Source organism: Oncorhynchus gorbuscha, linkage group LG22 (assembly GCF_021184085.1).
Source record: "Oncorhynchus gorbuscha isolate QuinsamMale2020 ecotype Even-year linkage group LG22, OgorEven_v1.0, whole genome shotgun sequence".
Classification (NCBI taxonomy): domain Eukaryota; kingdom Metazoa; phylum Chordata; class Actinopteri; order Salmoniformes; family Salmonidae; genus Oncorhynchus; species Oncorhynchus gorbuscha.
In genome coordinates, this window is record NC_060194.1 from 26,981,991 (window position 1) to 26,997,508 (window position 15,518).

The following is a 15,518-nucleotide window of genomic DNA, read 5'->3' on the forward strand; positions in this document are numbered from 1 at the left end:
GACAACAAGGTGAATGGAGTGACAGACTCCACCCGTATCATGGGATATTCCTTCCTGTACCCGGCAGTGATCCCACGGCCCTACGTCTGCACGGTAACCCTCACCCCGCAGGACGAGTTCTTCATCCTGGGAAGCCGTGGCTTGTGGGATGCCGTGTCACCGTTGGAGGCGGTGGAGGCGGTGCGTAATGTCCCAGACGGCCTGGCTGCAGCCAAGAAGCTGTGTACGCTGGCCCAGGGCTACGGCTGCACCGACAGTCTCTGTGCCGTGGTGGTGCAGCTCTCTGTGAGTGAGGACTGCTGCTGCTGCAGAGACCATCACCAGCCGCCCCCCAGCCCTGTATTGGGCGGCTACCCCTCTTCGGGGGGTTCGTCGATAAAGGAGCGACCCACAGGGGACGGCTCCCTCCCTGTCCCCCCGTCCTCCTGCAGTGAGATCAGCAGTGAGATCAGTACTAGTGAGATGAGCAGCGAGGTGGGATCCACAGCCTCCTCTGACGAGCCTCCTCAGAGTTCCCTGGGGCTGCTGCATGAACAACCCCACCACCACCAGCTCCACCTGCACCACCAGGCCAACCAGCTCTCCCTGCAGGCCCAGCACGCTGCCCAGCCCTGCCCCTACCCCCACCCAGGCTCGGAGCTTCCTGCCCGGGGCTGCTGTGCTCTCCACCCTGCCTGTCTGACCGGATCCTTCCAGAGGCAGCTGTCCAGCGCCACCTTCTCCAGCGCGCTATCTGACAACGGGCTGGACAGTGAGGACGAGGAGCCCATCGCCGGGGTCTTCTCCAACGGGAGCAGAGTGGAGGTGGAGGCCGACATCCACTGCCTTAGGGTTGAGGCCTCTTTATCATCGTCAGGACGGGAACGCTTGCTGGCCCCTCCTCCACCTCCTCCACCCTGCACCCCAGAACCACTGGAGGAAGGGGTGGAGCTATCCCTGGGGGAGGCGGATATGAGGGAGGATAGAGAAGAGGGCTGGTCAGTGGGCTGCGGCAGACCGGGAGATGACTGGAAGGCCATGGGGAAGAGGAGGGGGAACGGCTCTGTGGCCCCCCAGGAGAAGAGCCACAACCTGATCGAGGTGGCAGCAGACGTCCCATCTAAGAAGGGAGGGGGATACTTCACGGCACCCGCCCAGCCCGACCCAGACGACCAGTTCATCATCCCTCCAGAGCTGGTGGAAGAGGTCAAGGAGATCATGAAGCAGCATCAGCAGAAGCAACAGAAAACACCTAGCCCCGACCAGCCTGCAGACTACTAGGACTGCAGGGAATTAGGACACACCCCGAAATCCCTACAGTGGAGAATCGCTACAGAGTCTTCGGACTAGCTGAGTAACCTATGCATCTGAAAAACAGCACCTTGCTGAGATGTCTACAGACTACAATCACTCAACCCCTTTCCTGAGACCACAGCACTGGAGTACCAAGCACTGTAACCTGCTCCAACTCTTTCCCCAAATTGACCTATAGAATAGGACATGCAAATGAGCCCTTTAAGATAACCCATCCCTATTGGGTATCCTACTTATGGACACACCTTTTATGGTCCAAAGTAGTTCCACTACTACTCACAGACAGACTGTGCGGAACGTTGTTTTTACATTAGACAACAAACCAATGAGTACCTATGTAATCCACACTAGTCTCTCTGCAAAAGGGTTAGCCTCTCACAACACACAGTTATGGGTATGATGACGTTGTTTTTACATTAGACAACGAACCAATGAGTACCTATGTAATCCACACTAGTCTCTCTGCAAAAGGGTTAGCCTCTCACAACACACAGTTATGGGTATGATGACGTTGTTTTTACATTAGACAACGAACCAATGAGTACCTATGTAATCCACACTAGTCTCTCTGCAAAAGGGTTAGCCTCTCACAACACACAGTTATGGGTATGATGACGTTGTTTTTACATTAGACAACGAACCAATGAGTACCTATGTAATCCACACTAGTCTCTCTGCAAAAGGGTTAGCCTCTCACAACACACAGTTATGGGTATGATGACGTTGTTTTTTTACTTACCATATCTTTTAATGTAAAGAAAATTAAGTTGCTGAAAACACCTTGTTAAATGAAACATGGAGAACACTCTTTTTTTATTATCAATGAAATACATTTGAATGGTACACACCAATAATACCACGCTTAACTGTTGTAGATGGGGCACTTGATAAAACTCTTTCTTCAGTAAATCATGGCTCTTGGCCTGTACAAAAGGCATAGACATTTTTGTAGAAATTTGAAAGACTAACTCTTAGGAGTTGCATACTCTTTATGGTGACCTAGTCACTTTTACTAATCTTCTCTGAGAGAAATTGTGATTTTTTTTTTTCCCCAATGAATTGTAAATAAGAGAAATACTGATGCTTTTAAAGGAACTGTGTACCCGTATGTTTGTGGATGGATTTAGTGGTGTGGAGACATGTTCAATACACACACACATACGTGCATACACAGTACACCCACCCTGTTATACAGTACAAGCACACACAATTCACCATGGTTCTTTTCATTCAGTTCTGTTGATACTTACATTTTGGTTAGTCAGCACTCCCTCTAATGTGCTCACAACAGACATACACACACACAGTATTCCGTCCCACTGCTCTCACCGGCATGACTGTGTCCAGTTCAGTAATGCAAACAAATGCTATATTATCCACATGGAAAGTGAACCACACAAAACGTTCCTGTCTTTGGTATAATAAATCTTACATTTGTAAGCTTTGTTGTTCTAGTGTTATTTTTATATTTTGCAGTTACATTTTAAATTCTCTCTGTGTGCATTTGACACGTGTAAATTTATATACAATCATTTCTCTCAGTATTCCTCCCCTTTTCAATGTATGACCCACTTATATGTTGCAGATTAAGGTCATACAATTTTAAGTTCCTATAAACCTGAAAACAGCCATAAGGTATAGCTGATAGCTTTCAATTAGACTTTAAAATACAATTTCAAATGTACCATTTTTACATTACTGTTATCCAGAAATGCAGGATAATCTCTTGTTGCACATGTGTCATACTATAGCTCTAGTTTGAGTAAGGGCTCTATTCAATCTCTATAGCTGAAGTTTGGCTCTATAGCACGCTTGAAATTTAGAGGTACTTTCCAATTGAGCTGACATGTAGCGTTTACCGTGAATGTCGGGTCTACTAACGCGGGAACATTGCCTCTAAATGTCAATCTGGCTACAACACAGAACTTCAGTGCTACTTATTGAATAGAGCCCTAATTTGAAAATCAGATGTGCATCTTATGACCAGAAGAGGTCAATATTGTCAAATGTTTATATTAGCATCTCATTCATTTCAAAATCAGACGAACTCTAGAACCACTTATTATATTTATGACCCTAATGCCTTCTCTTCCATGACTGCAACTAAAGAAAAATAAACATTTCAGATATCATTATCTCAATTTAAAACTATTAAGAGTCTGAAATGAAAATGACATGACAGCAACACTAATGTAGCGTATGCCCTGAACAATACATACACTTCATAGCATATTTATGATTTTTTTTTTTTTTTTTGCACACAAATACAAAAAAAATGGGATGTTAAAGTAAATGAAAATAACCTGTGCGGGAGAGGTAGAGCACGTCCCCCTTTCAAGTGTTTGAATACAAATTTTACACAAGAAAATAGTTGGAGATTTGCATACACAAAGAAACTACAAATCATGTCAAATTAACAGGCTGATCAAAATACATGGCTGATAATTATTGGGATGAGACATTAAGTGGAATTTCCAGTAGATCTTTCTATAATTTTATATTTGAAGGAGTTGTAGCTTTTGCAGTTAACTTCTTCACCTACTTAATGCTGGCCATGAATAGTTTTGGTTCTGGCAGGGGGAAAACCATTACATTCCTGTGACGGTGACATTGGACATGGTGATGCCCCGGTCTCCTCCACCTCCGGTGTTCTTGTTTTTCCTCTTCACACACACCACACTGACTGCAGTCACCACCAACATGCCACCCAGCACAGAGAAAGAGGCTATAAGCGCTGTGGTCATCGTGTCCTGGGTGGAACCCTGATACTGACAACTCTCTCCGTAGTACCACCAGTCGTCACCAACTGCACACCTAGAGAGGGACCGAGAGAGAGAGTCACCTATCTATCCACTGCACACCTAGAGAGGGACCGAGAGAGAGAGTCACCTATCTATCCACTGCACATCTGGATAGGGAGAGAGAAATATTGCTCTAACACGGTTCACCTATACAGAGGGGAAGAAAGTGGGAGTCTATACACAGGCAACACTGGTTGTAATGATGTCATTATACAACCAGTTTTGCCTGGTGGGCTGTGTGTATGTGTAAAGGGTAAGACTGAGCATTCTGAGGAAACAGAGGGAATAATTTGTATCTGCACAGCTGGTGCAGGATAAAAGGAAAGAATCAAGCTGTGGTTATCAATGCAGAGAGAAGAACAGAGCGAAAGACAGAGAAATAGAATTCAGACCATTGTATTGTGTAAACGACAAGCCTCGATAATAAAGTGTCCTCACCTGCAAAGAGCATTTCCAGCATCCACCACACAGACACCCTCATTCCCACATGTGACCTTAGTGCAGGGGTCAGTAGGTGGCAATATGGCGGTGGTAACCGTGGTGACTGGTGGCAATGTGGAGGAGGGTACGGGCTGGGTCACCGTAAGATGTGACACATCTGAAGACAGAGATTGGGGGGAGGGGGCATGTATGTAATGAGAATGAGGTACAGTACACATAGTACTAACATAGAAATTAATGTTGGCCTACAGACACTGGGATGGGATTGGGTAGCATGATTGATTATAGAAATGGCGAATGGGCGTGAATTGGCGAATGGGCGTGATGACTTTGGCCACGAAAAACAATCCAACTCCGCCCCTTTCTCAATTTTCAAAGTGAGTCACCCAGTAAAATACTACTTAAGTGAAAGTCTAAAAGTGCTTGGTTTTAAATATATTTGTGTCAAAAGTAAATGTAATTACTAAAATATACTTAAGCATCAAAAGTAAAAGTAGAAATAATATAAAATTCCTCATATAAACGCAAACCAGACAACATGATTTTCCTTGTTTGTTTTTAACGGATAGCCAGGGTCATGCTCTAACACTCAGACATCATTTACAAACCATGTGTTGAGTGAGTCCACCAGATCAGAGGCAGAAGGGATGTTCTCTTGTTAAGTGTTTCAATTAGACAGTTTTCCTGTCCTGTTAATCATTCACAATGTAACGAGTACTTTTGGGGGTCAGGGAAAATGTATGGCGTAAAAAGTACGTAATTGTCTTTAGGATTGTAGTGAAGTAAATGTCAAAGTTGTACAGATACCCCCCCAAAAATACTTAAGTATTACTTTCAAGTATTTTTACGTACACCACTGACAATGGCCAAACAGATCTGGAACCAGGCTAACTTTTGTCAGGACTGACCATATGAGTTGGCAATGCAGCACGAACAGATCTGGAACCAGGCTAACTTTTGTCAGGACTGACCATAGGAGTTGGCAATACAGCACGAACAGATCTGGAACCAGGCTAACTTTTGTCATGACTGACCATAGGAGTTGGCAATACAGCACGAACAGATCTGGAACCAGGCTAACTTTTGTCAGGACTGACCATAGGAGTTGGCAATACAGCACGAACAGATCTGGAACCAGGCTAACTTTTGTCATGGCTAACCATAGGAGTTGGCAATAAAGCACGAACAAATCTGGGACCAGGGGAACGTTTCAGAACTTCTTACCCTCCATGGTAAGCAGGAAGATGGCGTCTCCCCCTTTGATGAAGTCCCTGCTCTTGGCCCTGCCATGGGTGAGGTACACGGTTGTCCCGGCACCCGGCCCACGGAAATATTTGGTCCCGTCCGCCGCTGACACTTCAACGCCCACCTTACGAGGGTCATCCCAGAAGAACAGCTCTGAAGTCTCTGAAAGGTAAAAACACAGATCTTTCTCAATATACTCTACATGACTTCATCTATGAAATAAGAAGACTACTACTTTAAGTCCATGCAAAACCAGGTGGAACATCTCAGAAAAAAATGGTAATTCCATTAATTTGCAAATGGAATTTGCAATGTTAAAGTAAATCCCTGGGTTTCAAATCGTTCTGCACTTGTCTTGGTCTATATTAATTAGGCATTTCAGAAGGGCACTGACCTCGGATCAGTTTAGCCTTTCAGATAATAATGAAAAAGATTACATGGAGAGAGGGAACCTGATCCTAGATCAACACTCCCAGTCTAAGATTCTTAATGAATACTGGACCTGGACTGACCATTGAGTTTCTTAGTAGGATCGGTGGTGACACTGCGCTGGTTGTTCATACGCCTCATGATGTCTGGGTTCTGATCGAACAGCATCATGGTCATCTGTTTCCATGGACATGGCCACTTCCGCACCTCTGTGTCACCGGACATGGTCACCAGGTGGGCGTAGGCAGAAAGCTCCCCCGCGTAGCCCTCCTTCCCACTGGGGTAGAGCCCCATCTGGAAGGTGTAGCCCTCTCTGGACTTGAACGGGGGGCTGTAGATGGGTTTGTCGTTAGGAGTGGTCTCCATGATGTGGCTGAAGTTCTTCACCCGCCACACGTGGTCGGGGCAGGTAGTCTCAGAGAGGTTGATGTCGTCCAGGGAGAGACCACCTGTGGAGGGGGCGTCGCCCTTGATGCCCTCGAACACCACCCGGAACTTCTTGACCACGTTCAGGCTCACATGGTGCAGTTGCCATAGGTCTTGAGGTGGTGCTGGGAGAAAGAGGAAACCATTAAGTTTATAAATACAGTACAGAGAATATTGTTGTGTAGAATTTACAGTATATCATAAGTGAAACGCATTATACAGGTTAAGAAAAAACAATATGATGGGTGTAAACTAATAACAGATTATTTGAATGTCTATAGGTTGATGTAACAGATGTTAGCTATGTTAGAGACCATATGTTAGAGATGTTAGCTATGTTAGAGACCATATGTTAGAGATGTTAGCTATGTTAGAGACCATATGCTAGAGATGTTAGCTATGTTAGAGACCATATGCTAGAGATGTTAGCTATGTTAGAGACAATATGTTAGAGATGTTAGCTATGTTAGAGACCATATGTTAGAGATGTTAGCTATGTTAGAGACCATATGTTAGAGATGTTAGCTATGTTAGAGACCATATGCTAGAGATGTTAGCTATGTTAGAGACAATATGTTAGAGATGTTAGCTGTGTTAGAGACAATATGTTAGAGATGTTAGCTATGTTAGAGAACATATGTAAAGAGATGTTAGCTATGGTAGAGACAATATGTTAGAGATGTTAGCTATGGTAGAGACAATATGTTAGAGATGTTAGCTATGTTAGAGAACATATGTTAGAGATGTTAGCTATGTTAGAGAACATATGTTAGAGAACATATGTTAGAGATGTTAGCTATGTTAGAGAACATATGTTAGAGATGTTAGCTATGTTAGAGAACATATGTTAGAGATGTTAGCTATGTTAGAGAACATATGTAAAGAGATGTTAGCTATGTTAGAGACACTATGCTAGAGATGTTAGCTATGTTAGAGACAATATGTTAGAGATGTTAGCTATGTTAGAGAACACATGTAAAGGGATGTTAGCTATGTTAGAAACCATATGTTAGAGATGTTAGCTATGTTAGAGACAATATGTTAGAGATGTTAGCTATGTTAGAGACAATATGTTAGAGATGTTAGCTATGTTAGAGACAATATGTTAGAGATGTTAGAGGCAATATGTTAGAGATGTTAGCTATGTTAGAGACCATATGTTAGAGATGTTAGAGACAATATGTTAGAGATGTTAGCTATGTTAGAGACAATATGTTAGAGATGTTAGAGACAATATGTTAGAGATGTTAGCTATGTTAGAGACCATATGTTAGAGATGTTAGCTATGTTAGTGACAATATGTTAGAGATGTTAGCTATGTTAGAGACCATATGCTAGAGATGTTAGCCATGTTAGAGACCATATGTTAAGAGATGTTAGCTATGTTAGAGACAATATGTTAGAGATGTTATCTATGTTAGAGAACATATGTTAGAGATGTTAGCTATGTTAGAGAACATATGTAAAGAGATGTTAGCTATGTTAGAGAACATATGTAAAGAGATGTTAGCTATGTTAGAGAACATATGTTAGAGATGTTAGCTATGTTAGAGAACATATGTTAGAGATGTTAGCTATGTTAGAGAACATATGTAAAGAGATGTTAGCTATGTTAGAGAACATATGTAAAGAGATGTTAGCTATGTTAGAGACAATATGTTAGAGATGTTAGCTATGTTAGAGAACATATGTAAAGAGATGTTAGCTATGTTAGAGACAATATGTTAGAGATGTTAGCTATGTTAGAGAACATATGTAAAGAGATGTTAGCTATGTTAGAGACCATATGTTAGAGATGTTAGCTATGTTAGAGACAATATGTTAGAGATGTTAGCTATGTTAGAGAACATATGTAAAGAGATGTTAGCTATGTTAGAGACCATATGTTAGAGATGTTAGCTATGTTAGAGAACATATGTAAAGAGATGTTAGCTATGTTAGAGACAATATGTTAGAGATGTTAGCTATGTTAGAGACCATATGTTAGAGATGTTAGCTATGTTAGAGACAATATGTTAGATATGTTAGCTATGTTAGAGAACATATGTAAAGAGATGTTAGCTATGTTAGAGACCATATGTTAGAGATGTTAGCTATGTTAGAGACAATATGTTAGAGATGTTAGCTATGTTAGAGACCATATGCTAGAGATGTTAGCTATGTTAGAGACCATATGTTAGAGATGTTAGCTATGTTAGAGAACATATGTAAAGAGATGTTAGCTATGTTAGAGACAATATGTTAGAGATGTTAGCTATGTTAGAGACCATATGTTAGATATGTTAGCTATGTTAGAGACAATATGTTAGAGATGTTAGCTATGTTAGAGACCATATGCTAGAGATGTTAGCTATGTTAGAGACCATATGTTAGAGATGTTAGCTATGTTAGAGACAATATGTTAGAGATGTTAGCTATGTTAGAGACCATATGCTAGAGATGTTAGCTATGTTAGAGACCATATGTTAGAGATGTTAGCTATGTTAGAGACCATATGTTAGAGATGTTAGCTATGTTAGAGACCATATGCTAGAGATGTTAGCTATGTTAGAGACAATATGTTAGAGATGTTAGCTATGTTAGAGACCATATGTTAGAGATGTTAGCTATGTTAGAGACAATATGTTAGAGGTTAGCTATGTTAGAGACCATATGCTAGAGATGTTAGCTATGTTAGAGACAATATGTTAGAGACAGTATGTTAGAGACCATATGTTAGAGATGTTAGCTATGTTAGAGACAATATGTTAGAGATGTTAGCTATGTTAGAGACCATATGTTAGAGATGTTAGCTATGTTAGAGAACATATGTAAAGAGATGTTAGCTATGTTAGAGAACATATGTAAAGAGATGTTAGCTATGTTAGAGACAATATGCTAGAGATGTTAGCTATGTTAGAGAACACATGTAAAGAGATGTTAGCTATGGTAGAGACAATATGTTAGAGATGTTAGCTATGTTAGAGAACATATGTTAGAGATGTTAGCTATGTTAGAGAACATATGTTAGAGAACATATGTTAGAGATGTTAGCTATGTTAGAGAACATATGTTAGAGATGTTAGCCATGTTAGAGAACATATGTTAGAGATGTTAGCTATGTTAGAGACCATATGTTAGAGATGTAAGCTATGTTAGAGAACATATGTAAAGAGATGTTAGCTATGTTAGAGAACATATGTAAAGAGATGTTAGCTATGTTAGAGACACTATGCTAGAGATGTTAGCTATGTTAGAGACAATATGTTAGAGATGTTAGCTATGTTAGAGACAATATGTTAGAGATGTTAGCTATGTTAGAGACAATATGTTAGAGACAATATGTTAGAGATGTTAGCTATGTTAGAGACCATATGTTAGAGATGTTAGAGACAATATGTTAGAGATGTTAGCTATGTTAGAGACAATATGTTAGAGATGTTAGAGACAATATGTTAGAGATGTTAGCTATGTTAGAGACCATATGTTAGAGATGTTAGCTATGTTAGTGACAATATGTTAGAGATGTTAGCTATGTTAGAGACCATATGCTAGATATGTTAGCCATGTTAGAGACCATATGTTAAGAGATGTTAGCTATGTTAGAGACAATATGTTAGAGATGTTAGCTATGTTAGAGACAATATGTTAGAGATGTTAGCTATGTTAGAGAACATATGTTAGAGATGTTAGCTATGTTAGAGAACATATGTAAAGAGATGTTAGCTATGTTAGAGAACATATGTAAAGAGATGTTAGCTATGTTAGAGACCATATGTTAGAGATGTTAGCTATGTTAGAGAACATATGTTAGAGATGTTAGCTATGTTAGAGAACATATGTAAAGAGATGTTAGCTATGTTAGAGAACATATGTAAAGAGATGTTAGCTATGTTAGAGACAATATGTTAGAGATGTTAGCTATGTTAGAGAACATATGTTAGAGATGTTAGCTATGTTAGAGACAATATGTTAGAGATGTTAGCTATGTTAGAGATGTTAGCTATGTTAGAGACCATATGTTAGAGATGAGACATATGTTAGAGATGTTAGCTATGTTAGAGACAATATGTTAGAGATGTTAGAGACCATATGTTAGAGATGTTAGCTATGTTAGAGACAATATGTTAGAGATGTTAGCTATGTTAGAGACCATATGTTAGAGATGTTAGCTATGTTAGAGACCATATGTTAGAGATGTTAGCTATGTTAGAGACAATATGTTAGAGATGTTAGCTATGTTAGAGACCATATGTTAGAGATGTTAGCTATGTTAGAGACAATATGTTAGAGATGTTAGCTATGTTAGAGACCATATGTTAGAGATGTTAGCTATGTTAGAGACCATATGCTAGAGATGTTAGCTATGTTAGAGACAATATGTTAGAGATGTTAGCTATGTTAGAGAACATATGTTAGAGATGTTAGCTATGTTAGAGAACATATGTAAAGAGATGTTAGCTATGTTAGAGAACATATGTAAAGAGATGTTAGCTATGTTAGAGACCATATGTTAGAGATGTTAGCTATGTTAGAGACAATATGTTAGAGATGTTAGCTATGTTAGAGAACATATGCTAGAGATGTTAGCTATGTTAGAGACCATATGTTAGAGATGTTAGCTATGTTAGAGAACATATGTAAAGAGATGTTAGCTATGTTAGAGACCATATGTTAGAGATGTTAGCTATGTTAGAGACAATATGTTAGAGATGTTAGCTATGTTAGAGACCATATGCTAGAGATGTTAGCTATGTTAGAGACCATATGTTAGAGATGTTAGCTATGTTAGAGAACATATGTTAGAGATGTTAGCTATGTTAGAGAACATATGTAAGAGATGTTAGCTATGTTAGAGAACATATGTAAAGAGATGTTAGCTATGTTAGAGACAATATGTTAGAGATGTTAGCTATGTTAGAGAACATATGTAAAGAGATGTTAGCTATGTTAGAGACAATATGTTAGAGATGTTAGCTATGTTAGAGAACATATGTAAAGAGATGTTAGCTATGTTAGAGACCATATGTTAGAGATGTTAGCTATGTTAGAGACAATATGTTAGAGATGTTAGCTATGTTAGAGAACATATGTAAAGAGATGTTAGCTATGTTAGAGACCATATGTTAGAGATGTTAGCTATGTTAGAGAACATATGTAAAGAGATGTTAGCTATGTTAGAGACATATGTTAGAGATGTTAGCTATGTTAGAGACCATATGTTAGAGATGTTAGCTATGTTAGAGACAATATGTTAGAGATGTTAGCTATGTTAGAGAACATATGTAAAGAGATGTTAGCTATGTTAGAGACCATATGTTAGAGATGTTAGCTATGTTAGAGACAATATGTTAGAGATGTTAGCTATGTTAGAGACCATATGTTAGAGATGTTAGCTATGTTAGAGACCATATGTTAGAGATGTTAGCTATGTTAGAGAACATATGTAAAGAGATGTTAGCTATGTTAGAGACAATATGTTAGAGATGTTAGCTATGTTAGAGACCATATGTTAGAGATGTTAGCTATGTTAGACAATATGTTAGAGAGTTAGCTATGTTAGAGACCATATGTTAGAGATGTTAGCTATGTTAGAGACCATATGTTAGAGATGTTAGCTATGTTAGAGACCATATGTTAGAGATAGCTATGTTAGAGACCATATGTTAGAGAGACAATATGTTAGAGATGTTAGCTATGTTAGAGACCATATGCTAGAGATGTTAGCTATGTTAGAGACCATATGTTAGAGATGTTAGCTATGTTAGAGACCATATGTTAGAGATGTTAGCTATGTTAGAGACAATATGTTAGAGATGTTAGCTATGTTAGAGACCATATGTTAGAGATGTTAGCTATGTTAGAGACAATATGTTAGAGATAGTATGTTAGAGCTATGTTAGAGATGTTAGCTATGTTAGAGACAATATGTTAGAGATGTTAGCTATGTTAGAGACCATATGTTAGAGATGTTAGCTATGTTAGAGAACATATGTTAGAGATGTTAGCTATGTTAGAGAACATAGAGAGATGTTATATGTTAGAGAACATATGTTAGAGATGTTAGCTATGTTAGAGACCATATGTTAGAGATGTTAGCTATGTTAGAGACAATATGTTAGAGATGTTAGCTATGTTAGAGACATATGTTAGAGATGTTAGCATATGTTAGAGAACATATGTTAAGAGATGTTAGCTATGTTAGAGACCATATGTTAGAGATGTTAGCTATGTTAGAGACAATATGTTAGAGATGTTAGCTATGTTAGAGAACATATGTAAAGAGATGTTAGCTATGTTAGAGAACATATGTTAGAGATGTTAGCTATGTTAGAGAACATATGTAAAGAGATGTTAGCTATGTTAGAGAACATATGTTAGAGATGTTAGCTATGTTAGAGACAATATGTTAGAGATAGTTAGCTATGTTAGAGAGACCATATGTTAGAGATGTTAGCTATGTTAGAGAACATATGTTAGAGATGTTAGCTATGTTAGAGAACATATGTAAAGAGATGTTAGCTATGTTAGAGAACATATGTAAAGAGATGTTAGCTATGTTAGAGACAATATGTTAGAGATGTTAGCTATGTTAGAGAACATATGTAAAGAGATGTTAGCTATGTTAGAGACAATATGTTAGAGATGTTAGCTATGTTAGAGAACATATGTAAAGAGATGTTAGCTATGTTAGAGACCATATGTTAGAGATGTTAGCTATGTTAGAGACAATATGTTAGAGATGTTAGCTATGTTAGAGAACATATGTAAAGAGATGTTAGCTATGTTAGAGACCATATGTTAGAGATGTTAGCTATGTTAGAGAACATATGTAAAGAGATGTTAGCTATGTTAGAGACAATATGTTAGAGATGTTAGCTATGTTAGAGACCATATGTTAGAGATGTTAGCTATGTTAGAGACAATATGTTAGATATGTTAGCTATGTTAGAGAACATATGTAAAGAGATGTTAGCTATGTTAGAGACCATATGTTAGAGATGTTAGCTATGTTAGAGACAATATGTTAGAGATGTTAGCTATGTTAGAGACCATATGCTAGAGATGTTAGCTATGTTAGAGACCATATGTTAGAGATGTTAGCTATGTTAGAGAACATATGTAAAGAGATGTTAGCTATGTTAGAGACAATATGTTAGAGATGTTAGCTATGTTAGAGACCATATGTTAGATATGTTAGCTATGTTAGAGACAATATGTTAGAGATGTTAGCTATGTTAGAGACCATATGTTAGAGATGTTAGCTATGTTAGAGACAATATGTTAGAGATGTTAGCTATGTTAGAGACCATATGCTAGAGATGTTAGCTATGTTAGAGACCATATGTTAGAGATGTTAGCTATGTTAGAGACCATATGTTAGAGATGTTAGCTATGTTAGAGACCATATGCTAGAGATGTTAGCTATGTTAGAGACAATATGTTAGAGATGTTAGCTATGTTAGAGACCATATGTTAGAGATGTTAGCTATGTTAGAGACAATATGTTAGAGGTTAGCTATGTTAGAGACCATATGCTAGAGATGTTAGCTATGTTAGAGACAATATGTTAGAGACAGTATGTTAGAGACCATATGTTAGAGATGTTAGCTATGTTAGAGACAATATGTTAGAGATGTTAGCTATGTTAGAGACCATATGTTAGAGATGTTAGATATGTTAGAGAACATATGTAAAGAGATGTTAGCTATGTTAGAGAACATATGTAAAGAGATGTTAGCTATGTTAGAGACAATATGCTAGAGATGTTAGCTATGTTAGAGAACACATGTAAAGAGATGTTAGCTATGGTAGAGACAATATGTTAGAGATGTTAGCTATGTTAGAGAACATATGTTAGAGATGTTAGCTATGTTAGAGAACATATGTTAGAGAACATATGTTAGAGATGTTAGCTATGTTAGAGAACATATGTTAGAGATGTTAGCCATGTTAGAGAACATATGTTAGAGATGTTAGCTATGTTAGAGACCATATGTTAGAGACGTTAGCTATGTTAGAGAACATATGTAAAGAGATGTTAGCTATGTTAGAGAACATATGTAAAGAGATGTTAGCTATGTTAGAGACACTATGCTAGAGATGTTAGCTATGTTAGAGACAATATGTTAGAGATGTTAGCTATGTTAGAGAACACATGTAAAGAGATGTTAGCTATGTTAGAGACCATATGTTAGAGATGTTAGCTATGTTAGAGACAATATGTTAGAGATGTTAGCTATGTTAGAGACAATATGTTAGAGATGTTAGCTATGTTAGAGACAATATGTTAGAGACAATATGTTAGAGATGTTAGCTATGTTAGAGACCATATGTTAGAGATGTTAGAGACAATATGTTAGAGATGTTAGCTATGTTAGAGACAATATGTTAGAGATGTTAGAGACAATATGTTAGAGATGTTAGCTATGTTAGAGACCATATGTTAGAGATGTTAGCTATGTTAGTGACAATATGTTAGAGATGTTAGCTATGTTAGAGACCATATGCTAGATATGTTAGCCATGTTAGAGACCATATGTTAAGAGATGTTAGCTATGTTAGAGACAATATGTTAGAGATGTTAGCTATGTTAGAGAACATATGTTAGAGATGTTAGCTATGTTAGAGAACATATGTAAAGAGATGTTAGCTATGTTAGAGAACATATGTAAAGAGATGTTAGCTATGTTAGAGACCATATGTTAGAGATGTTAGCTATGTTAGAGAACATATGTTAGAGATGTTAGCTATGTTAGAGAACATATGTAAAGAGATGTTAGCTATGTTAGAGAACATATGTAAAAAGGTGTTAGCTATGTTAGAGACAATATGTTAGAGATGTTAGCTATGTTAGAGAACATATGTAAAGAGATGTTAGCTATGTTAGAGACAATATGTTAG

At 38.2% G+C, this 15,518-nt stretch overlaps 2 protein-coding genes across 2 annotated transcripts in view; one reads left to right on the top strand and one right to left on the bottom strand.

Annotated features, from left to right (window-relative positions):
• The window catches only part of LOC124009134 (PH domain leucine-rich repeat-containing protein phosphatase 1-like), a 72,953-nt gene extending 70,220 nt beyond the window's left edge, over positions 1-2,733 (top strand). Inside the window, exon 17 of the mRNA XM_046320641.1 lies at positions 1-2,733. Within this exon, the coding sequence (XP_046176597.1) occupies positions 1-1,260 (1,260 nt within the window). The 3' untranslated portion in view covers positions 1,261-2,733.
• mep1bb (meprin A subunit beta b) overlaps positions 2,078-15,518 on the bottom strand; it is a 27,771-nt gene continuing 14,330 nt past the window's right edge. The window contains exons 11-14 of the mRNA XM_046320642.1: positions 6,293-6,760; positions 5,760-5,942; positions 4,533-4,692; positions 2,078-4,107 (exon numbers count right to left, since the gene is read on the bottom strand). Coding sequence (XP_046176598.1) covers positions 3,882-4,107; positions 4,533-4,692; positions 5,760-5,942; positions 6,293-6,760 — 1,037 coding nt within the window. The 3' untranslated portion in view covers positions 2,078-3,881. The remainder of the gene's footprint in view (positions 4,108-4,532; positions 4,693-5,759; positions 5,943-6,292; positions 6,761-15,518) is intronic.